Source organism: Maniola hyperantus, chromosome 23 (genome assembly GCF_902806685.2).
Source record: "Maniola hyperantus chromosome 23, iAphHyp1.2, whole genome shotgun sequence".
NCBI lineage: Eukaryota > Metazoa > Arthropoda > Insecta > Lepidoptera > Nymphalidae > Maniola > Maniola hyperantus.
The window spans coordinates 3,177,440-3,201,092 of NC_048558.1; the positions used below are offsets into that span (position 1 = coordinate 3,177,440).

Genomic DNA, 23,653 nt, shown 5'->3' on the forward strand with positions numbered 1-23,653 from the left:
CGCGATTCGCTACGAGAGATATTTAAGGAAATAGGTATTCTTACAGTAGCTTCCCAATATATTTACAATAATATAATTTTTGTACGACAAAACATTCACAGTTACAAAAAAATCAGTGATCTCCATGATAGGCAAACTAGAAACAAAAATAAGCTAGCTACTCCTGCGCTCTGCCTCTGGAAGGTGCGAAAGTCATTTGTGGGAATGAGTGTAATATTTTATAATAAAATTCCACAAGCAATTTTAGACTTGCCTTTACACAAGTTTAAAAAATGTGTTAAAAGTATGCTCCTAAAAAAAGCATATTATACAGTCGCAGACTATGTAAACGATAAAAAAGCTTGGATTTGACTCGCTCCAGCAATGCACGGGGGTGCAATGGCTTGTATAGTACGGTATAATAACATTGTAAATTGAAAAATTAAAAAGAGCAACCGCCGAGTTTCTTGCTGGTTCTTCTCGGTAGGAACGGCATTCCGAACCAGTGGTAAATTAAACCTGACTATTCATAAGCACTTTTAAAAAGTTTACATGAATAAAAAAACATTCTATTCTATTCTATTCTATTCTATTCTAATTAACACTTTTATCTATCTCCATTCCCAATTTCATCCAAAACCGTTCAGCCGTTTTTGTGTGATTGAGTAACAAACATCCAAACATCCACACACACACATCACTACACCTATTATAAATGTGAAAGTGTGTTTGTTTGTTGGTTCGTTGGTTTGTCCTTCAATCACGTCGCAACAGAGCAACGGATCGAAGTGATTTTTTGCATGGGTATGGTTGACCTGGAGAGTGACATAGGCTACTTTTTATCCCGGAAAATCAAAGAGTTTCCACGGGATTTTTAAAAATCTAATTCCACGCGTACGAAGTCGCGGGCATCACCTCATCATCATCATGATCAACCCATCGCCGGCTCACTACAGAGCAGGGGTCTCCTCTCAGAGTGAGAAGGGTTTTGGCCATAGTCTACCACGCTGGCCATGTGCGGATTGGTAGAATTCACACACCTTTGAGAACATTATGGAGAACTCGGCATGCAGGTTTCCTCACGATGTTTTCCTTTACCGTTAAAGCAAGTGATATTTAATTAATTAAAACGCGTATAACTCCGAAAAGTTAGAGGTGCGTGCCCGGGATCGAACCCCCCGACCTCCGTTTAGAAGGCGGACGTCCTAACCACTAGGCTATCATAGCTTCACCTAGTTTATAATATTAGTAGGATATATGTAAACTACTACCACCAGCTGTCGATACGATGCATTCTAAAATAAATCGACCGACCGACCGACAGACCGACCGGCCAAGTACGAGTCAGACTCGCGCCCCGAGGTTTCCGTACTACAATAGTAAAATGTTTATCTCTAAATCTCTGTTTAGAGATAAGCATTTACAATGTAACTTAATTTATTACTACTATGTAACTAGAATTTCGGTACATATAAAAATGAATCGCTAAATGTGTTGCTGATCGCAAATCTCGAGAACAGCTGAACCGATTTCGCTAATTCTTTTTTTATAATATTCCTTGAAGTACGAATCTGGTTCTTACGGAGAGAAAATTTTTAAAAAATTCCTGAAAAAGAATCGACTGTTAGGCGGTACGAAGCTCGCCGGGGCAGCTAGTGAAAAATAAAAATAAATAAATAGGTAAATAGTATTTTTTGACATTTTGCATGATAAATCAAAAACTATTTAGTATGCACTAGATGATGCCCGCAACTTCGTCCGCGTGGATTTAGGTTTTTTAAAAATCCCGTGGGAACTTTGATTTTCCGGGATCAAAAGTCAAAGTCAAATGATTTGTTCAAAATAGGTAATAAATTACTCTTTTCGATTGTCAGTTGTTGGATTTGTAAAATATAGTGTTGATAGACCTTTTTTTTGGGTTGTGCCACACATGACATACTTTATTCCGGCGCTTCTTCTACTTGAGGTTTTTTGACTTTATTACTCAAGTATAAGAGGCGCTGGGATAACCTAACCAGTTGGTAACTGGTAATGTGTGGTACAGCTTTAAAAAATAAACGTTTTTTCTTTTCTTTCTTTTTCTTTTCTAATAATATGCCATATGACATAATGCTGTGAAAGTAACTAAAATATACTAGTCTCGCCGTTTCTATGTCTGTCAACAGGTGAGATTGCAGTCAAGGGCTAACTTGTATCTGAATAAATAAATAAAAAAGTACTATTTATACGAAGCGTTGCGTACTTTGTTTGTAAGACGGACAGACAGACAGACAACAAACTGATCCTATAAGGGTTCCTTTTTCCTTTTGAGGTACGGAATCCTAATGATCTCTCTTTTTGCACTGCATTTAACCTGAATCCAAGAATTTCCGATCCGAAATAGTCGTAAGCAAGACTGTATCGTCACCTACCACCAGGTGAGATTGCAGTCAAGGGCTAACTTGTATCTGAATCAATATTATTATTATTATTTTATTACTTATAATAAAACTGTAACAGGTGAAATTCTGTACATTGAAGATATTTTGAAATTTTTTTTTCGAGGGCACTCTATAATCGATACTGAACCCAAAACTGGAATTTTTTTCATTTTTGTCTGTCTGTCTGTCTGTATCACGGCCGCGCATCACGCTGAAACTACTGAATGGATTCCAATGAAACTTGGTACGATTTGACGTCATACTATGAGGAAGAATATAGGATACTTTTTATCCCGAAATTCAGCATGGTTCCCTTAGGAGAGGGGTTGAAAGTTAAAATGTATACTGAGCTGTAATTCATTAACGCGTAGTCCGATTTCATTCATTCTTTTTTGTTAGAAACCATACATGTTAAAACTTCAAGTTCCAACTTCTCAACCATCATCATAATAATGACGGGTAGCTTTTGTACTTTTGGATTTCAATCAGCTGTTTTAGGAATAGTTGATGTTGAATTGATATTAAAGGTACGCTTAGAATAAACTATCTCTGGTTTAGGTACCAAGCAACGACTTCATAATTCAACTCGATATCCCAACTCTTCAACCCTGATGATGCAGGGTATTGCACTCCTAAGCCACTGTTGATTGTGAGATAATATTGTAGATGCCAAACATATATACCATTATTGAACTTTAAGTTCCAACTCTTCAATACTGATGCTGCAGGGTACTGCACTCCTATTCTATGGGTTTTAGGAACTGTTGTTGGTGAATTAATATTGTACCATTTACTATTGTACCAAACCACGACTACATGGTTGAACTCCGTTCACAAAAATCCACGCACTCCATCGAAATCCTATTCTATTCCAAACTTATTCGACAGCGTGACAGGAGTGGAGAAGGCGGATAGGGACGTGTGAGGGGTGCAACGGATCAACGTGATTTTTTCCATCATCATCAGCCTGCGGTCGTCCACTGTTGGACATAGGCTTTCCCTAAAGAGCGCCACCACACCCGGTCCTCAGCCTTCCTCACCTAGCCACTTCCCGCCAGCCTCTGTATATCGTCGGTCCATCGTGCTGGAAGGCGTCCCACACTACGCTTACTTATACCTACGCGGTCTCCACTCAAGAACTTTCCGGCTCCAACGGCCATCACCTCTACGACAGGCATGACCTGCCTTCTTTTATCCCAGAAAATAAAAGAGTTCCCACGGGCTTTTGAAAACCTACATCCACGCGGACGAAGTCGCGGGCATCAGCTAGTAAATAAATAAAAAAGTACTATTTGTACGAAGTGTTGCGTACTTTATTTGTAAGACGGACAGACAGACAGACAGACAGATAGACGGACAGACAGACAGACGGACAGACGAACAGACGGACAGACGGACGGGCAGACGGACCGATGGACGGACCGACAGACGCATGGACGGACGGACGGACGGACTGACGGACGGACGGACGGACGGACGGACGGACGGACGGACGGACGGACAGACGGACGGACGGACAGACGGACCGACAGACAGACAGACAGAGGGTTCCGTTTTTTCCTTCTGAGGTACGGAACCCTAAAAATATAAAGAAATACCACCAGGTAGGTACCTACCTACCTATATTATTATACATATACAGGTACCTTTTTAGGGTTCAAGGAAAAAAGGGACCCTTAGGATCACTTCGTTGTCTGTCTGTCTTTCCGTCTCTCCGTCTGTGTCGTATCTGTCACACAAACCTATAGGATACTTCCCGTTGACCCAGAATCATGAAATTTAGTAGGTACGTAGGTCTTAGAGCACAAGTAAAGGAATAAATCCGAAAACCATAGATTTGTGATTACAACTTACAAAAAAAAATTAAAGTGTGTTAATGAAAAAATAATTAGTATTTTCAATTTTCAATGTATAATAAGTATACCAAGTGGGGTATTATATGAAAGGGCTTTACTTGTGTATTCTAAAACACATTTTTATTTATTTTTATGCATAGTAGTTTTTGATTTATGGAGCAAAATGTCAAAAAAATACCTGAGTACGGAACCCTTGGTGCGCGAGCAACTCGCACTTGCCGGTTTTTTAAAATTAGATAAAATAAATAACTAAACAAAGTTACTTACCTATTGTACTAGGACCACACGAGTAGATATCCCTACTAGGACCTCAACAACAAAGTCAGGTCAATAAACCAATGAATAAAATTGGTGTCCAAATTTCAAATTCCAGAGGTCAATGTACAAAATGCAATAAGTATTTGAAGGACTTATTGACTCTGCTCTGCTCAATCTTCTACACATTTGCATAGCCACTGAATTAATAAACGAATAAAAATTAATTTTATAAAATCATTACGACTTTTGTTTTTGAAAACATAACAACAGTTGTCGTCATAGAAACCACAATATTACACGCGCAGCCGCGCGCCGCTGGGCTGGCCCTTCCCTCCGCCACCCGCGCGGTGTCTAATGTTTTGGGGTGAGAAGCATGATGATTTTAGCCGAAATCTAGCGCTTGAAAAGGGTTGAACAGTAGTTTGGGAAAAGTATTTTTGAGAAAAAACTACTGAATTTAGGTTTGCAAAGTAAAGTTATTTCAACTAATGAATAAATAAACTACGTGTAATGATAAATTGTTTTAGAATTTTCATATCCCTAATCTTATTTATTTACGCCCAAAGTTGTCATAGATTTAGTGTTAAAATAGGAATCTTTTGAGGCTCGTAACTTTTAAATCAATATTTTTTTCAATGTTTTAGATATCATTGAACCTAGATAATGACGAGATAAATCGATATAATTCTTAGTTTTGTGCGTACAATATCGAATATTGTTGTATTTTCCCTCCTACGTTTGTATGAAGAAAGCACCGAACTGAGCTGCCTTAATGTCCCAATTAGATTTATTTTTTATAAATAGATTTCAAATTCATACGTGATTAATTTTATTTGTGAGGTTTTAAACATGTGTGGTTGTTTTACCAGAACGAACACAACCCTGACGTGACATCAAAGTCCGGTTTCACGCCGCTGCATATCGCAGCTCACTACGGCAACGAATCGGTAGCTCGATTGCTACTGGCTAAAGGCGCTGATGTGAACTGCGCCGCCAAACACAACATCTGCCCGCTGCACGTTGCTGCGAAATGGGGTAAATTACTTACAGACTTTTTCGGGGATCGAACGAAAATCTCTCGACGATATTCGACTTCCTGGGCGAGAAATTGGGTTATATGGGATTTGTATCCCCGGGCGCTCCGCTGTCCTTGCGCCTATCTGTCCATCTCTCCATCTGTCTGTCTGTCTGTCTGTCAGCGTGCTATATCTCATAAACCGTAATAAGTAGAGAGTTGAAATTTTCATAGAGTGTATATCTATTGCCGCTATAACAATAAATAATAACAATTTTAAAACGGCTGCCATGTAAAAGAATTAAAAAATATATATTGCCATATCTTGTACGATGGTATGGAAATCTTCGTGTACGAGTCCGACTCGCACTTAAACAGGTTTTTGAAGTTTTTCATTGAATCAAATGTTTTAGAATTCGTGCGTGATGGTTCAATTGTTTTACCAGGTAAGGAGAACATGGTATCTCTGCTGTGCGACAACGGCGCTAATGTAGAAGCGAGGACTCGAGACGGGTTGACTCCGCTGCACTGCGCGGCGCGATCTGGGCACGAAAGAGTTGTGGAGTCTCTGCTAGATCGAGGAGCACCTATAACTAGTAAGAGCAAGGTAAGAGTAAACTATAATATTATTTCAACACATAAGTATTAGTGTGGTAGCAAGAGTTAACTAGATTTTACCTTAAACAAGGAAGCTAAAGCTTAATCTAAATATGTATGAAGAAAAGGTGACTGAATGACTGACCACCAAAAAATTAGCTCCATTATCAGTATACATTGTTGGTACTTGGCCGCGTTGTTTAGTGAACCGGGCATCTTTAACCACGGCCTTACCAGCGCGTCATGATCGAGGGATGCGAGACGCGATGCGGGAGCGTCTACGTAATATATAATTGGAAAAGCTGACTGACCTGACTGACTGATCTATCAACGCACAGCTCAAACTTCTGGACGGATCGAGCTAAAATTTGGCATGCAGATAGCTATTATGACGTAGACCTCCGCTAAGAAAGGACTTTAGAAAATTCAACCCCGTGTAGTCCACGCGAATGAAGTTGCAGACGTTAGCTAGTTCGCTATAAACCGCCAAAATTCCATGCTACATCTGTTGAGGATGCTCCGGTGTCGGAGTGAAACGTATGTCGACTATAGTCGTAATGGCTTCAAGACGTCTGCAAAAAAATCGATCGAAAAATAACTATAACATCCATATCCATATCCAAACTACTATTATAAATGTGAAATTGTCGGTTTGTCTGTCTGCTAGCTTTTCACGACCCAACAATTGAATCGATTTTGATGAAATTTAGTTCAGAGTTAGCTTACATCCCGGGGAACGACATAGGCTACTTTTATCCCGGAAAATCAAAGAGATCCCACGGAATTTTTTTGAAACCTAAATCCACGTGGACGAAGTCACAGGCATCATTTCTTGTCTAGTAGTTCATAAAATTATATAGTTGTCGTAGTAGTACTAAAGTTAAAAAGATTGAAAAATACCTATAACATTACCTATAATGATTTTGACAATAAAAACTTCCTCTTTCATGCAGAACGGCCTTGCCCCACTTCACATGGCAGCCCAGGGTGACCACTCAGAAGCTGCCCGAGTCCTGCTCTCGCGCAGGGCTCCGGTGGATGACGTCACTGTAGACTACCTTACAGCCCTTCACGTTGCCGCGCATTGTGGCCATGCTAAAGTTGCTAAGCTTCTCTTAGACAGGTACGGTATAAACAAGGTATAAGTCCCGCAAATTGCTAATGAGCGTGCCCGCCATTTTAGTGACGTCAGCACTAGATCGAAGTGTCGAGCAACCAGTACCGTTGACAAAACTGTCGGTAGAGTACGCGTATCGTGTTTTGAATAATTGCAAATTCACACATTTTGTTTCGTTTTTGTTTGTTATTGTTGTTAATTTGTTTTAGTTGTTGTTTCCTTTTTGGGTTAAAAATGACTAGGAAAATAATAGTCGTGCCCGTGAGATTATTATTAAAGTAGACAAAAGAGAAGAAGGATTTAAAAATATTACAGAATATCACTCAATCGCTTAAAAATGCCTAGAGACACCAGTAAAGACGTGGTTATTTCGAAGCAAATTTTAATGGCAATCTTACAACTACTTCAAAATAAAACCAAGGTCACAGAGCGTGTACTTATTAAATACAAACAAAGGTACTAACTGCTTACGATTTGTAAAGAATACAATAACTGAAGTAAGTTTTATCAACAGAAATGCCGACGCTAATGCGCGTGCTTTGAATGGCTTCACACCTCTACACATCGCCTGTAAGAAGAACAGGATCAAAGTTGTGGAACTACTCTTGAAATATGGAGCAAGTAAGTTCTTTATAAGAGTATCATAATCATCATGATGACTTTTTTTTTAATTTATTTATTTAGATAGGTACAAGTTAGCCCTTGACTGTTATCTCACTGTGGGAAGTGATGATGCAGTCTAAGATGGAAGCAGGCTAACCTGGAAGAGGTATGGCAGTTTTTATTAAACCCATGCCCCTTTGGTTTCTATGCGACGTCATACCGGAATGCTCAATCGCTTGGCGGTACGGCTTTGCCGGTAGGGTGGTAACTATAGCCACGGCTGAAGCCTCCCACCAGACCGGACCAGAAATTTAGAAATTATAAAATGCCAAACCAAAAAATAGAGTTATTTTTTCTTTAAAAAAATACGTTCCTTGTTCCTAGGTATCCAAGCAACGACAGAGTCAGGGCTGACACCACTCCACGTGGCCTCGTTCATGGGCTGCATGAACATCGTCATCTACTTGCTGCAGCATGAGGCCAACCCTGACGTCCCCACTGTCCGAGGGGAAACACCCTTGCACTTAGCTGCTAGGGCCAATCAGGTGACAACTAAAATATGAACTAGGATAAAATCCATCCATATCTATACTCCATACCACAGATAACCAGAAACAATCCCTGCTCCATACTAATATTATAAACACATTTTATTTTATTTTTTGTGATGTAACCACAAATTCTCGGTTTTCGGATTTATTCCTTTACTTGTGACACGACGAACAGACGAACAGACAGACAAGAAAATAATCCTATAAGGGTTCCTTTTTTTCTTTTGAGGTACGGAACCCTAAAAATAATAATTCCCAAATCTTGTCTTGTCTATCAAAATTTGCCACAAATAAAAAAGAAACTAACCTCAAAATGTCTCAACAGACGGACATAATCCGCATCCTCCTCCGCAATGGAGCAGCCGTGGAAGCCAAAGCAAGAGAACGTCAGACTCCGTTGCACATTGCTTCACGACTCGGCAATGTCGACATTGCTGTATTGCTGCTGCAACACGGCGCTGACGTGCGGGCGATGACTGCTGATCACTACAACGCGCTGCATATTGCTGCTAAGCAGCACAATCACGATGTTGCTGCTGCATTGATAGAACACAACGCGCCATTGACTGCAACTACAAAGAAAGGATTCACTGCTTTACATCTTGCTGCTAAATATGGCAACCTAAAGGTAACTAAGAATGTGCTCAACTACAATTGTGCTTTTTGTAATTCACAGTCGATGTCGATATTTCTGCTGCAACACGTTGCTGATGTGCGGACGATGACTGCTGATAACACAATCTTGTGCTAAGTAGCACAATCATGATGTTGCTGCTGCATTGATAGAATTTTATACATTGATAGAAAATTGATAGAACATAAACGCACCAGTGACTGCGACTAAGTACAAAGGAAGGGTTTACCTACTGCTGCTAAATATGGAAACTTAAAGGTGATCAACAATATTGTTTATCAGTTATCACTAATAGTTAGGGTAATTTAAATACAATTTTTCACAATTTGTTCCACATAAAAAATCAAGATTTGGCTAGACCATCTAAATTATCAAAGTATATTATGTAAATGAACTAGAAAAATCACTTCACTGAATTTAATTAAATTGAAATCCTGGATACCTAACAAAATCCAGAACTGCCAGAAGAATCAGTATAATATAATAAGTTATTTAAAAAATATATATTTTATTTTTTATTTCCGTCACCTGATAAATATAATTGAATACCGCCGCCCATGAACATTTGCAGTACCAAAAGAACTGCCAATGCGTTGCCAGCCTTTCAGGAATTGGTTGATCTGCCCCATGAAACCCGTGCCAAAGGGAGTTGGTTCCTCAGTTCCCATGTGCGTGGAAAAAAAATCTGGCACAACGGGCGGTGAAATGCACCCGGCACCAGGCACCTAGCAATTCCCCCTCGTGTTGAGGGTGAAATTGCTTATGGAAGCTTATGAATAATATGATTGTAAAATAGTTATAGCATCTAAAATGTTTTGTGTGTAGGTCGCCAACTTACTTCTCGCCCATGGAGCATCACCAGATCAAGCAGGGAAGAACGGTATGACTCCACTGCATATTGCCGCTCAGTATGATCAGCAAGCGGTTGCTAACACACTTCTCGAAAAAGGGGCAGATGCTAAGGTAAATTTATATAATCCATCATCATCATCATCAACCGATAGACGTCCACCGCTGGTCATAGGTCTCTTGTAGGGACTAGCACACACCACGGTCTTGCGCCGCCTGAATCTAGCGACTTCCTGCGACTCGTCTGATGTCGTCCGTCCACCTAGTGGGGGGGTCTTCCGGTGTGAGGTAGCCATTCCAGCACCTTAGGACCCCAACGTCTATCGGTTTTATGAACTATGTGCCCTGCCCATTGCCACTTCAGCTTCGCAACCCGTTGAGCTATGTCGGTTAGCGCAGTTCTCCTTCGGATCTCTTCATTTCTGATTTGATCACGTAGAGAAACTCCAAGCATAGCTCTCTCCATCGCCCGCTGAGTGACTCTGAGCTTATATAATTCATACTCATGTTATAATAATGTGAAATTGGTTCCGTCTCTGCTAACTTTTCTGCTGCGCGCTGGGACTAGATTCTAGAAGCTTGAGATTTTGCAAGTAGTTTTTTATAACGTTTGACTCCCACTAAGAAAAGGTTTGTTTTAAAATAATACGATATAAGTCCCGCGAATTGCTAGTACGCTAGAACCATGTCTCATTAACATCGAAATGACGTCATTTTGACGCCAGCTGAAATAAAAATATACTATTAGCTCTAAACTTCAGTCTAGTGCTGACGTCACTAAAATTGCGGCCACGCGTATTAGCGATTTTGCGGGATTTATATACTGTAATTATATTGAGGTTTAAAAAATGTATTCTTTTTCGTTAAACAGGCAGTTGCTAAAAATGGGCATACGCCACTCCATATAGCATCAAGGAAGAACCAAATGGAAACAGCTGCCACTCTGCTAGAGTATGGAGCCCTCACGAATGCCGAGTCCAAGGCTGGTTTCACGCCCTTACATTTGGCTGCACAACAGGTTGGTACCTAACTAGGTCTCACTGGTAATGTGTGTCAAAGCTTTAAAAAATAAACGTTTTTCTTTCTTTCTTTCTTTCATTCTGTCTTTCTTTCTTTCTTTCTTTCTTTCTTTCTTTCTTTCTTTACCTAGAAGTGTTATAATTTTAAACTACCCGTCCTTCATTTAATTCATCACCTGATCAATGTACTTATTATTACTTCAATAGAATCAGTCAAAGGAAGTTTTTGGTGTCAGATACTTTTTAGGTTTTTAACAATTGATTTTCCGCTGTTGCCTTCCTAATAATAATTTCACTATGATTTACTTATTTCAGTATGATTTACTTTCATGAATTTTAATCGGACACCTGCTGCACGATTGCAGTAGAATGACAGCTACAATGTCACGATCGCAATCACCTCTAATTGGTTGATGCTCGCTCACTATTGGCCATAATGCATTGTTGCAACAAGAATAGCACAAATTCAGCCAATCATAACAATTGAGATTGTAATAATGATTGATGCCGGTTTTACGAAATCGCCCTACTGTTCAAATCAGTTGATTTATTGTTGTTACATGCTGTCATTTTTGTTGAAATACCATTCTGGAAATCACAATTAAGATTTCAATTTTAAAACCAGGGTCATACAGAAATGTGCTCTCTACTGCTGGAACACGGGGCAGAAGTAGACCAACAGGCCAAGAATGGCTTAGCAGCGTTACATTTGGCTGCTCAGGAAGATAGAGTGCCCGTCGCACAGTTACTTGTGAAGAATGGAGCTGAGGTATTTATGGAAGAAGTAATTAAAGTAAAATTAGGTTTCTCTGGTGAAAAAACTGTGTATGAATTGAATTGTCCTCATTAAAGTGCTAAATCATTTATTCTGAGAAATTATCAGTCGAAGAATTCAAAATAGGTAAGGTAGACTTTTTGATTGTCAATTGTTGAATTTATAAGATACTCAGCGGGCGATGGAGAGAGCTATGCTTGGAGTTTCTCTACGTGATCAAATCAGAAATGAGGAGACCCGTAGGAGAACTAAATCCGTAGGAGAGAGAGAGTAACCGACATAGCTCAACGGGTTGCGAAGCTGAAGTGGCAATGGGCAGGGCACATAGTTCGTACAACCGATAGACGTTGGGCTCCCAAGGTGCTGAAATGGCGCCCTCGCAGCGGAAGACGCAGTGATGGAAGACCACCCACTAGGTGGACGGACGACATCAGATGAGTACCAGGAAGCCGCTGGTTTCAGGCGGCGCAAGACCGTGGCGTGTGGAAGTCCCTACAAGAGGCCTATGACCAGCGGTGGACATCTATCGGTTGATGATGATGATGATGATAAGATAATTACGTAATATTGATAATTAACTACATAAACTTAAAACTAAATCTACTAGGGTTAAAAAGACGCCATGGTCTGAGAAGAAGCCCACAAGAAACACTACTAAGGTCTACTGAGCCAAATCTTCTAATTCCGATCAAGTGGGATAAAAATACATTATTTGACCACAGGTGGACATTTGCACCAAGGGGGGCTACACCCCACTTCACATTGCCAGCCATTACGGTCAAGCCAACATGGTGCGATTCTTGTTAGAGAGTGGCGCATCGGTAAAGGCGCAAACCTCGCATGGGTAAGACATAAATCTGTATAAATATTCTATGTAAAAGGAAAAGCTGACTGACTGACTGACTGACTGATCTATCAAAGCACAGCTCAAACTACTGAATCGATCGAGCTAAAATTTGACATGCATAAGTAACTATTATGACGTAGACATCCACTAAGAAAGGATTTTTGAAAATTCAACCCTTAAGGTGAAATAGGGGTTTGAAATTTCTATAGTCCACACGGACTAAGTCGCGGGCATAAGCTAGTATTTTATAGAAAATACTTCAGTGACTGGTTCTAACATTGGAACATCTATTTCTACAAATTTTTGTCAATTTACAGATATGGGTTACAGGAAAATAGGACACAAAAGTTTATCGTTTTCGAGTTATTCATTTTTTTTATTTTTTTTTCTCGGGAAAGGGGTGTTTGCCACTTTAAAAATTAGTAAAAAAAATTATACAAAATGGTATTACACGTTTCATAGCTAATGTACTACTATAACCCCTTAACGGGATCGAGTCCTATTTTCCTGTAACCCTGTATATTGGAAAACGAATAAAATAAAAATATTCTCCATCTCAATTTATCACCGGAAACTGTAGTTGTGAAATTCGTCAATAAACTTTGAATTGTTTTTGACTTGCCAGATATTATAATAGAAGATAAATATATAAATAAATAAATAAATCTTTATTTTTCACACATAATTTCACAACACAGTAACAGATGATCCTGCAGAGAACGCAGCAGAAGTATAAACTGTGTTGCAGTGATCATCGCCCTCCTCATACAATATTATGACAATATGAGTGCGTGAGTGTGTGTGTGTATGTATGTGTGTGTTGTGTGTGTGGGTGTGTGTGTGGAAATGTTATATAATGTGAATTAGACTTCTTAATCACAATGCCAAGACTTTATAAGTTGTTCTGATTCATCGTAAGAAAGAGTTAAAAGCCATTTAGTACATATCTTTATTGCAGCTACACTGCTCTTCACCACGCGGCTCAGCAAGGGCACATCAACATTGTGAACATACTTCTAGAACACAAGGCAGACGCTAACGCTACTACTGTTGTAAGTAACAAAACTTATCTACAGCTGTTTTCATTCGAATGAATGGAACCAAAATATGGTTTGTATGCATGATGTCAACAAAAAGGTTTTTGAGATATAAGTCCCGCAAATTGTTATTACGCTGGAACCATGTCTCATTAGCATCGAAATGACGTCATTTTGACGTCGGCCAAAATAAAAATATACCTACCATCAGCTCGAAACTTCAGTCTAGTGCTGACTTCACTAAAATGGCGGCCACGCGCATTATCAATTTGCGGGACTTATACCTCATACCTATCTCATTCAGAGACGCAATAGCTGAATGGTCCAGGAGCTGACTGAAATCCGGAAACTTGACAGTTCAAACGCTCTTTGCACGATTATCATACCTACTCCTAGCTCAAGGTTTACACTTAATTGGAGGGGAAAAGAGAATACTAATAATTTTCTGCATGGCCAAAATTTCTACAAATCTCTGTTACAGAACGGGCAAACCCCACTGGATATAGCGTCCAAACTCGGCTACGTGACTGTCATGGAGACCCTGAAGGAAGTCTCCGAACCATCGATGGCACTGGCCTCTCAAGACAAGTACAAAGTAGTGGCTCCTGAAACCATGCTGGAGACGTTCATGTCAGATTCTGAAGAAGAAGGTGGTAAGAAAATTGACATCACACTTTCAAACGTTTTTCGTTTCAAAGTACGTAACCCTAGAAATAACTTTTCTGGATCTATTTTGGATCAAGATTCATTAGCTCATATTTGAAAATTCTTAACATCATTAGCTAACTATAGTATGCAACAGGTCGAGATGACAATTGGGGTGGGGACGCCCCGCACACCCGCACAGTTCGTGCACTAACCCGGTGCGGAATAGCGCGGGTGTGCGGGGCGTCCCCCCGCCTCATACCTCGATTGCGATCTTGACCTGTCGCGGACTATACGAGTAGGTATACACTTCACTCTTCAGTTTGATCTTACTATTACAGAAATTGATAAAATCGGACAAATCCAAATTACATTCCAACCATTACGATTTTAAATTAAAAACTTATTAGAGAATATTTTTTCTATATTTAATTCAGAAATTATGATTATTAATTATAATTAATTTAAATTTTAGGAGAAGACACAATCCTCAATGATCAACCATACCGGTATCTCACGGCAGACGACATGAAGTCCCTTGGAGATGATTCCCTTCCCATCGATGTTACCAAGGACGAGCGTACTGAGTCAGCTTTGAGCCATAAGAATATTATGGAAATATCGCAAAGTTAGTATTTTCTAATCTTGGACGAGAAAAAAGAGAAATGGAATGCATGGATGGAAAGAGAAATTGGACTTATAAGTTACTAGCTGATGCCGGCGACTTCTACCGCGTGGAATAAGATTTTTCAAAAATCCCGTAGGAACTCTTTGATTTTCCGGGATAAAAAGTAGCCTATGTCACTCTTTAGGTCTTCAACTATACCCATGCAAAAAATCACGTCGATCCGTTGCTCCGTTGTGACGTGATTGAAGGGCCAACCAACAAACAAACACACTTTCGCATTTATAATACTGATAGGAATAGAGAGAGACAAATGTGGAATATTTCAATTGTGGCGAAATCTTGACTAGCTATAATAAAAGCCATAGGTTGATTAGCCTACCTGAAATAGAGATGTTCGAATTTGACTTTCTTTGCAATTCTTTTTCCTCATCCGAGAAGAAAAATTGTAAAAAAGTCAGATATCTTTCGAAGAATTTTTATAAAAATTATGCAAAATTATATAATTCTTCAATCACTATTGCTAATAGCTTTAGTTTTGATTGCAAAGTTAACAGTACAAACTTTACCATCTTAAAATTAGGGTATTAGTACCTACCCTCTTTGTTGGATGAACAATTTTCAAACCTCAAATTTGTAATTTCACCAGCATCAGTAAACGGTATACCATATCAGCCTCAGCAAGAAGTCGTGGTGAAGAGTATAAGTCGTTACAGCACTGCGCAGGCGCCGGAAGGGTACTGCTACAACGTAGATCTTACACAACCCAAGTCAGTAAAAATAAGTACCTATTATTTGTAAAATATTTTAGAATAATTTCTGTATCATTTAATCTGAGAAGAAAATGTGCCTTTTCTCTAACTTGAGTATTCAAGATAACATTTTTTTTGTCACAACTTAATTTGTATTTTATTAAATAAAATGTATAAAATTCATGCTTATTTCAGAGACGTGTTACTAAAATTAAACATTGATTGTTGCACATGCGATCTGGACTTTTCAATACAGGAAAAAGCTTCAATGGAAGAAGTAAGTTGTCTTCTTTCGTTTACTGATATGTACTTAAAATAGTACTAGATGATGCCCGCGTGGATATAGGTTTTTTTTTTAATCCCGTGAGAAGTTTTTAATAATCCAGGATAAAAAGTAGCTTATGTAGGTACGAACATTTCCATAAAACTATTTTGACCTTCTGTTTGTAACCAAGTATTTTCATCTTCTTCTTCTTTGTCATTTTCTTCAACATTAGGCTCTTTCCGATGCATGTTAACAAAAAAAATTAATTTAATTACAAGTACTTTTGAGTCGTCAAACAGAACCGAACAGAAGATCAAAATACAATTACGGAATTGTGTTTTGATCTTCTGTTTGTAACCAATCATTTTCTTCTTCTTCTTCAATATTAGGCTCTTTCCGATACATGTTAACAAAAAAAATTAATTAAATTACAAGTACTTTTGAGTCGTCAAATGCATCTACCACTAGTTCGGAATGCCTTTCCAACCGCGAAGAACCAGCAAGAAAACATATTTTTTGAATTAGATTTTTTGAGATTTAGATTGTGTTTCCTACCAATTACAACCCGGGTATCTCTAAAACAAGAGTGAATAGGCATCTTCTAGGTAAACGCGTCTCATTTAGGCCACATCATCACTTTCCATCAGGTGTGATTGTGGTCAATACCTATCATTAATAAATAAAAAAAGATTTCAATCTTTCAATAACGGTGAAATCATCTCTAATTTGCAGCTTCCTGGTGTCGTTCTTGGTGGACGCGCGCGGCGGTGCACTTCGCGGCTGCCGCGGTGGTGGAGTCCGAGTGATCGTACCACCTTCATCTGCTCAACAACCTACTAGAATTACTTGCAGGTATATTATAACGAATTAGCCAGCTAAAGTGACTGACGACCTTAAGAAGATAGCGGGAAGTGGGTGGATGAGGAAGGCGGAGAATCGTGTGTGGTGGCGTGCTCTTGGGAAGGCCTATGTCCAACAGTGGACCCAAACAGGCTGATTGATTGATTGATTGATTGATTGACTATGTGCTTTATTTCAGATACTTGAAGCCATCACGAATCAACCACATGCCACCACTGATGGAAGGAGAGGCTCTAGCCTCCCGAGTCCTGGAGATGGGCCCTGTGGCTGCCAAGTTCTTAGGGTAACTTAATTAACACGTTACCTGCTACATACAGAAATATTCTTACAGTAAACTTAAAATTTTGTACAATAGCCGGCAAGAATCCATACTAATTATATAAATGCGAAAGTGTGTCTGTCTGTCTGTCTGCTAGCTTTTCACGGCCCAACAGTTCAACTGATTTTGATGAAATTCAGTACTGAGTTATTTTAGATCCCGGGGAAGGACATAGGCTACTTTTTATCCCGGAAAATCAAAGAGTTCCCACGGGATTTTCATAAACCTAAATCCACGCGGACGAAGTCGCGAGCATCAGCTAGTAATAAATAAAAATTAAATTTTCATGTTTTAATTTTTAATTAATGTTAAAAATCATGATTTTTTTCAAATAGATACTTATTCTCTATTTTAGCCCCATAAACTGCCACCATACAAAAAAATCACATCATTTTATTAATACAGTCCAAGACCCTATTCTTACCCACTGAATAGAATAGAATATGTTTTATTCAAGTAAACTTTTTACAAGTGCTTATGAATAGTCAGGTAGTTCGGAATGCCGTTCCTACCGAGAAGAACCAGCAAGAAACTCGGCTGAAAATTTCAGTAACGCATTTTCACGTGATAAAACATCTGAGTGATCTTTTCAGGCCAGTAATTCTAGAAGTTCCACACTACGCGTCCCTTCGCGGCAAAGAACGTGAGATAGTGATACTCCGTTCAGACAACGGGACAAGTTGGAGGGAGCATAATGCTGATGCAACGGACGATGTCGTTCAGGATATACTGAACGAGACTTTGGAGATTGAAGGTATACCTACAATCTCATTACTAGGCTAACATACAATTTCACCAAAAATTTTAATTTGAAAGAAAGAAAGAAAAACGTTTATTTTTTTAAGGCTGTACCACACATTACCAGCTAGACCCGTTAGGTTATACCGGCGCCTCTAATACTTGAGTAGTAAAGTCAAAAGACCTCAAGTAGAAGAAGCGCCGGAATAAAGTATGTCATGTGTGGCACAACCCGAAAAAAAATAATAATAATTTAACTCTCGTTTAGTTAAACAATTGAGGCTAATTCCGTTGTACGCAATCTCTAAACTAAAATGGCACGTCTAAATCTATTGCTATCCCTTTCATAATGTTGCTTGCAGGAAAGGATGGCGCTAGATTTAGACCTGTTAATTTAGTTTAGTTAAGAGATTTAAGTAATCTGTAAAACAAAATTGTAATCCTATTTGGCCTTATTTTCAGTCTGTTATTATGTAAAATTATATTGTATGTATCGCTGTTGATTGCAAATAAACGAATAAAATAAAAAATAAAATAAATGTACAAGAGAATCGGCCCCATTGTAATGCTATCCCTTTTTGGCAGATGACATACGCGATTTTGAAAAAGGAGACATACAAACAATATTTAATTTGTCTAGTGAAATTAGGTATAAAATAATATCTCTCAACGGCTATGTGTTTAGTCGACGTTAGCCCGACTAGTTTCGAACCCATATGGGTTCCTTTTTCAAGGGAGTCAGTTCGCGCACCAGTCTTATACTGGAAATCACTCACGATAGTTTAAACGCTGAAAATAGGCATAACCCTCGCAGATTTACATGTATTTTGGTGGTAAAGAAAATGTTATTAACTTCCTTGAGAGTTTCGAAAAACTCAGCCTTGTTTCATGTCTACATTATAAAAACACCTCTTTGTAAAATTTAAGCTTTCTAAATTCTTGGGCTGGGCGTTGATGATGCAATTAGTGAGGAAGTCAGGACTTCTTCTTCTTTATATTTTCTTATTCCCGCGACTTCGTCCGCATGGACTATACAAAATCAAAGCCCTATTTTACCCCCTTAGGGTTTGAATTTTCAAAAATCCTTTATTAGCGGGTGTCATATTAGCTATCTACATGCCAAATTTCAGTCCGATCCGTCCAGTAGTTTCAGCTGTGCGTTGATAGATCAGTCAGTCAGTCAGTCAGTCAGCTTTTCCTCTTATATATATATATATATATATATAATAAGATGTTGATAATGTTGGAACAGAAACCAACGAGGAAGAGAAAGGCTGGGACGCGCCACGAGTGACTCGCATCCTCACGCACGACTTCCCACAGTACTTCGCCGTCATATCGCGCATCCGCCAGGAGGTGCATGCCATAGGCCCTGAAGGTATGCCCCCTTACTCTCTGCGTCTTATTCCTATGTATGGATTAAACTTGTACAGTTTTTTTACTGTATTAATTATGATCAGGCTGAATTTGCCTAGTAAATTTTTATGACGACTTATTACAGCACAATAGGGTATTTTACCCTTTTTTGTAAACTTGATCCTAAAGTGATAATAAACTACCAAAAAATTCTCAAAAATTTTATTGGTTCGACAAGTGCAATAAAAATGCATTTAATTTTGCATTCCAAATATCAACGCGAATACGCTATCCGCCATCTTTTTAGGTTCATGAGCTGTCATGACGTCACATGGATTGGTATAAAACAACGTTTGTTCGGTGAAATACGTTACAACTTCAATCCATATGACGTCACAGTCGGAATTAACATGGCGGTTTCAGTATCATGCATTTTGGATATATTTATAGAATATGGATATAATTGTAGCTATAATTTTTGTAAACTGCGATTGCTTATTTCTAATACTATCTTGTTTATACATTTTTAGATTTTTTGTGCTCGCTTGGTGTGAAATACCGTATTTTACTTATCATTATTTGTTTATAGGTGGCATGGTATCCAGCTCAGTAGTCCCTCAAGTCCAGGCAGTGTTCCCTCAGGGAGCCCTCACGAAGAAGATCAAAGTCGGCCTCCAGGTAAACCTGTTCAAACCACGTAAAGGTGTTAAGGACATGAATCTTAAAAAGATTACCGTTAACAACGTGTCTAAGAAGAAACGCTTCTCTTTAATTTGGTAGTATTAGTAGTGACTAGTGACCTCAATATAATGTATACGTAGGTACTGTAGGTACTATGTTTTATGATATACACCTAGTTATTAATTAGGTCTTACGAATCAGTATTTTTCATAGTGATGTACAATAATCTATTTTTATCGACTAAGTCGCTCTATTAATAATCGAACTTATGAATTTTATCGATATTTTACTTTAACTCTTAAATAATAGCTCAGTAAGTCTTTACTGATTTTGTCCCTAATACATATGCTTAATTTATTAGTATCAGAATTTGATTTCGTAAATTATGCAAAATTTTAATGGAATGATTTTTTTTAATTTTTGTGACTATTTTTATTTGTCACATTCAACTATTATTTCAATTGAATTTATTTGAACAGGGGAACTTTGTTTTTATTTTTATTTGATACGTCTGTTACCTTTCTGCTGAAAATTAAACTAATTAGGTAATAAATACATGGTTACCATAATAATCTTTAGGAAAAATTACAGTCGATAACAAATTTGCTTTTAAAGCCCAAAAGTTGTTTTTATTGTTGTGAAAAGTTACCAGAAGAAGAAAATGAAATAGCATAGAAAGCTTAGGACTTAGCAGGTAATTTTGATATTATCGAATATGTGTTTTTAAGTCCAAAAAAGTCACAAACAAGACAGACAAGTAAGAGAAATTTAACCTTTGGGTATACCTACTAATAAAAACTTTTTGTCCACATTGAATAAAGATACCTACTGTTGAAATAGTATATAAAAACGTTCCAAAGGAGACAATTTTAGTAAGATTCATGTACGAAGCAAGTAAAATGATACACTTTTAATTTAAAACTAGCTTATGCTCGCGACTTCGTCCGCGTGGACTACACAAATTTCAAACCCTTATTTCACCCCCTTAGGGGTTGAATTTTCAAAAATACTTTCTTAGCGGATGCTTACGTCGTAATAGCTATCTGCATGCCAAATTTCAGCCCGATCCGTCCAGTAGTTTGAGCTGTGCGTTGATAGATCAGTCAGTCAGTCAGTCAGTCACCTTTTCCTGTTATATAATATTTAGATGATGGTAGGTGATTTTGACAGGAAAGTGTTAGTTTAAAAAGTAACAACCAAAGAAATTTTATATACTACAATTATTACCTCCTATGTCGATGGTAACAACATATCAAACTCGGCAGAAACGACAGCATATGTTTTGAAGTTTACATTATCAAAATGCGATGTCTATTATTTTAGACATATAAGTAGATATTATATCTAAATGAAACCGAATATCTTCGCCTTTTCTGAACTGTCCTTATATAAAATTAATGGATTCCATAAACAAGTTCATACGTAGATTGATAGATTAAGATGTAGATTCTCAAAGAATATTATTTCCAGGTTGCATATTTATATCACGCCAAATTCACTGTGTTCTTAAAATAACGAAATATATCGCCAAACGAAATAAATTGCCATTTTAACCAACTGAAGTACAAAATATGAATGCCAAATTTTTTTATAGAGCATATTATTTAGGTTTTCTAAACAGTGTTATCGAAACGGAATAATTTAATAATTTTTATGATATTAAACAGGTAAAATTAAACCGTAAATAAGTTTAAGTATTTAATCAAACAAATAATGTTCTCTTGATTGTTTTGTTCAATATCAATATGATATGTATGATTCACAGTCTGATAACTAATTATTAAGTAAGTAGTTGTATTTCAATAATAGTTAAAATAAGCTGAACTTTTATTACAAACGACAATATTGTACTTTTATTGAATCTCTAGATGGATTCGTTAAATCGCTTAATGTTTGAAGACTACAGTATAGCAATAAAACCACCATATTGTTCAAGTAAATTGCAGAAGTCTTCTGTATATTATTATCATGTTAAAAAAGTCGGTAATATGTGATTTTGCACGCTATTCTATATTTCGTAACAAATTATTAAAAATTGTTGTAATCAGTTGTCCAGGTTATTTCAAATAGAAATTTTAAATTAATGTGTTTTAAAGTTGATGTTAGCTCGTAAGTTATTGTAGGTTGTAGATTTTTTACACTTATTTATTACTAGGTCCGTGTGGATTTATATTTTTGAAAATCCCGCGGGAACTCTTTTATTTTACTGCCTATGCCCTTCCTCGGGATGACAGCTAACCATGTACCAAATTTCATCAAAATCGGTTAAACTGTTAGCCGTCAAAAGCTAGCAGACAGACAGACAGACGGAAAGACAGACAGACAGACAGATAGACAGACAGACACACTTTTGCATTTATAATATTAGTATGGATGGGCGATAACAATTACTTAGGACCATTATTGTGTAAATGTTTTAATTTTCAAAAATTAACAACGGTATTTCATACATCGTTACCAAAAAACTTACCAACCACCATTATTTGTAAGATTATAGATAAAAGTGTACGTTAATCGTGTATACCTATATTCATTATTATACCCAATAAATTTAGTATTTCACTTAAAAATGAAAGAAATGTAGATTGAAAAATAAATAAAGTTTTTAAACTAAACCTTTTGTTGTCAATTTAAGCGGTTACTGAATATTTGTATGAAATCACTAAGTATTTAATTAATCTTCTCACACGTAGCGATGCAAATTGAAATGCATTTGTTTTCTCTTGTTGGTCTTTGGGTTAGAATTTAGCATGCGGTGTTTTCGCAACTTTACATAACATATAAATTTAAGGCCTCTTGAAAAAATATTTGTCTATACATTACATTGGATTTAAATAGTAATAAGAATTCAATGTCAGTTTATGAAGCACATGAAACATCAGACAGACTCGACAGTAACTTTATATCGACGATCTCTAATGCTTTTAATCATTTTGTATCGATTCACTTTTTTTTATCAAGATTTTGTGAAATAGAATTTTCTGTTATAATAATCCCTCCGAATAGTCTTAACCATATAATGCATTAATACTGAGGAAGAGGACCTTAAATAAAAAAGTATTAAATTATTAAAAAAATTGTGATTATTAATTTTGCTCAATTTTTGACCGTTTATAGGCATTAATTAATTAAAGTAAAAATAATATAGAATAATATAAAATTAAGCACGACTAAATAAGTCAGCGAAGGCATTTTATTACTCTGTCAAAATTATGCATGTCATCAACTTATTTTACATATTTTATGGACTCTAAAGGTCCGTGTTGCTTATTATCCTTACAGCCGCACTCACAGCCGCTAATCGTTACTTAAGATTGAGTTTAAACGAGACAGATTTATGTGAGAGATATAGCTCTGTCTTATTTTAACTAAACCTAAGTAACGATTAAGCTACTCTGAATACGGCTGTGAATGTACAACAAATAAAACTACATTAATACAAGTTGTTTGTGTGATTAAATATTTGCAGTGACGTATTACCGCTGGATTGTGATGTATGAATGATGAATATTTATTGATCACATGACTTTGAAAAAATTGCTTACATGACCACTCGTATTTTTAAGAATTGTGCTAAATTTATTGGGTAATGTTCCAAATAATGTTATGTGCGATTGTGTAATGTTTTATTTCCTAAAGACCAAACGTGAGATTTGCATGATGTGAATATTTTTATTTGCAATCTTATTTTTCTCTTGAAGCTTAGTAAAAAATGTTTTGCATTTTGATTTTCAAGCGCATGTGTGAGAAATACTTGTATGACGTGAGTCAATTGTATGAGTTTATTAATTTCTATGCTTCTTTGTGATTTCATAATGTTCATGTCCGCTTATTTACGCACTGTCTGCAATTAC

The 23,653-nt window shown here is 37.4% G+C and overlaps 1 protein-coding gene across 12 annotated transcripts in view; it reads left to right on the forward strand.

The window, feature by feature from the left end:
* Nucleotides 1–23,653, forward strand: part of LOC117993215 (ankyrin-2-like) — a 94,448-nt gene that overhangs the window by 31,520 nt on the left and 39,275 nt on the right. For all 12 annotated transcript variants that reach the window (XM_069506414.1, XM_069506412.1, XM_034980968.2 and 9 more), the window contains exons 6-25: nucleotides 5,383–5,548; nucleotides 5,975–6,135; nucleotides 7,079–7,248; nucleotides 7,757–7,863; nucleotides 8,230–8,390; nucleotides 8,722–9,024; nucleotides 9,856–9,993; nucleotides 10,751–10,897; nucleotides 11,524–11,667; nucleotides 12,396–12,517; nucleotides 13,479–13,572; nucleotides 14,039–14,210; nucleotides 14,678–14,830; nucleotides 15,477–15,597; nucleotides 15,836–15,856; nucleotides 16,577–16,696; nucleotides 16,884–16,988; nucleotides 17,618–17,778; nucleotides 19,015–19,140; nucleotides 19,708–19,796. In XM_069506414.1, the coding sequence (XP_069362515.1) occupies nucleotides 5,383–5,548; nucleotides 5,975–6,135; nucleotides 7,079–7,248; nucleotides 7,757–7,863; nucleotides 8,230–8,390; nucleotides 8,722–9,024; nucleotides 9,856–9,993; nucleotides 10,751–10,897; nucleotides 11,524–11,667; nucleotides 12,396–12,517; nucleotides 13,479–13,572; nucleotides 14,039–14,210; nucleotides 14,678–14,830; nucleotides 15,477–15,597; nucleotides 15,836–15,856; nucleotides 16,577–16,696; nucleotides 16,884–16,988; nucleotides 17,618–17,778; nucleotides 19,015–19,140; nucleotides 19,708–19,796 (2,781 nt within the window). The remainder of the gene's footprint in view (nucleotides 1–5,382; nucleotides 5,549–5,974; nucleotides 6,136–7,078; nucleotides 7,249–7,756; nucleotides 7,864–8,229; nucleotides 8,391–8,721; nucleotides 9,025–9,855; nucleotides 9,994–10,750; nucleotides 10,898–11,523; nucleotides 11,668–12,395; nucleotides 12,518–13,478; nucleotides 13,573–14,038; nucleotides 14,211–14,677; nucleotides 14,831–15,476; nucleotides 15,598–15,835; nucleotides 15,857–16,576; nucleotides 16,697–16,883; nucleotides 16,989–17,617; nucleotides 17,779–19,014; nucleotides 19,141–19,707; nucleotides 19,797–23,653) is intronic.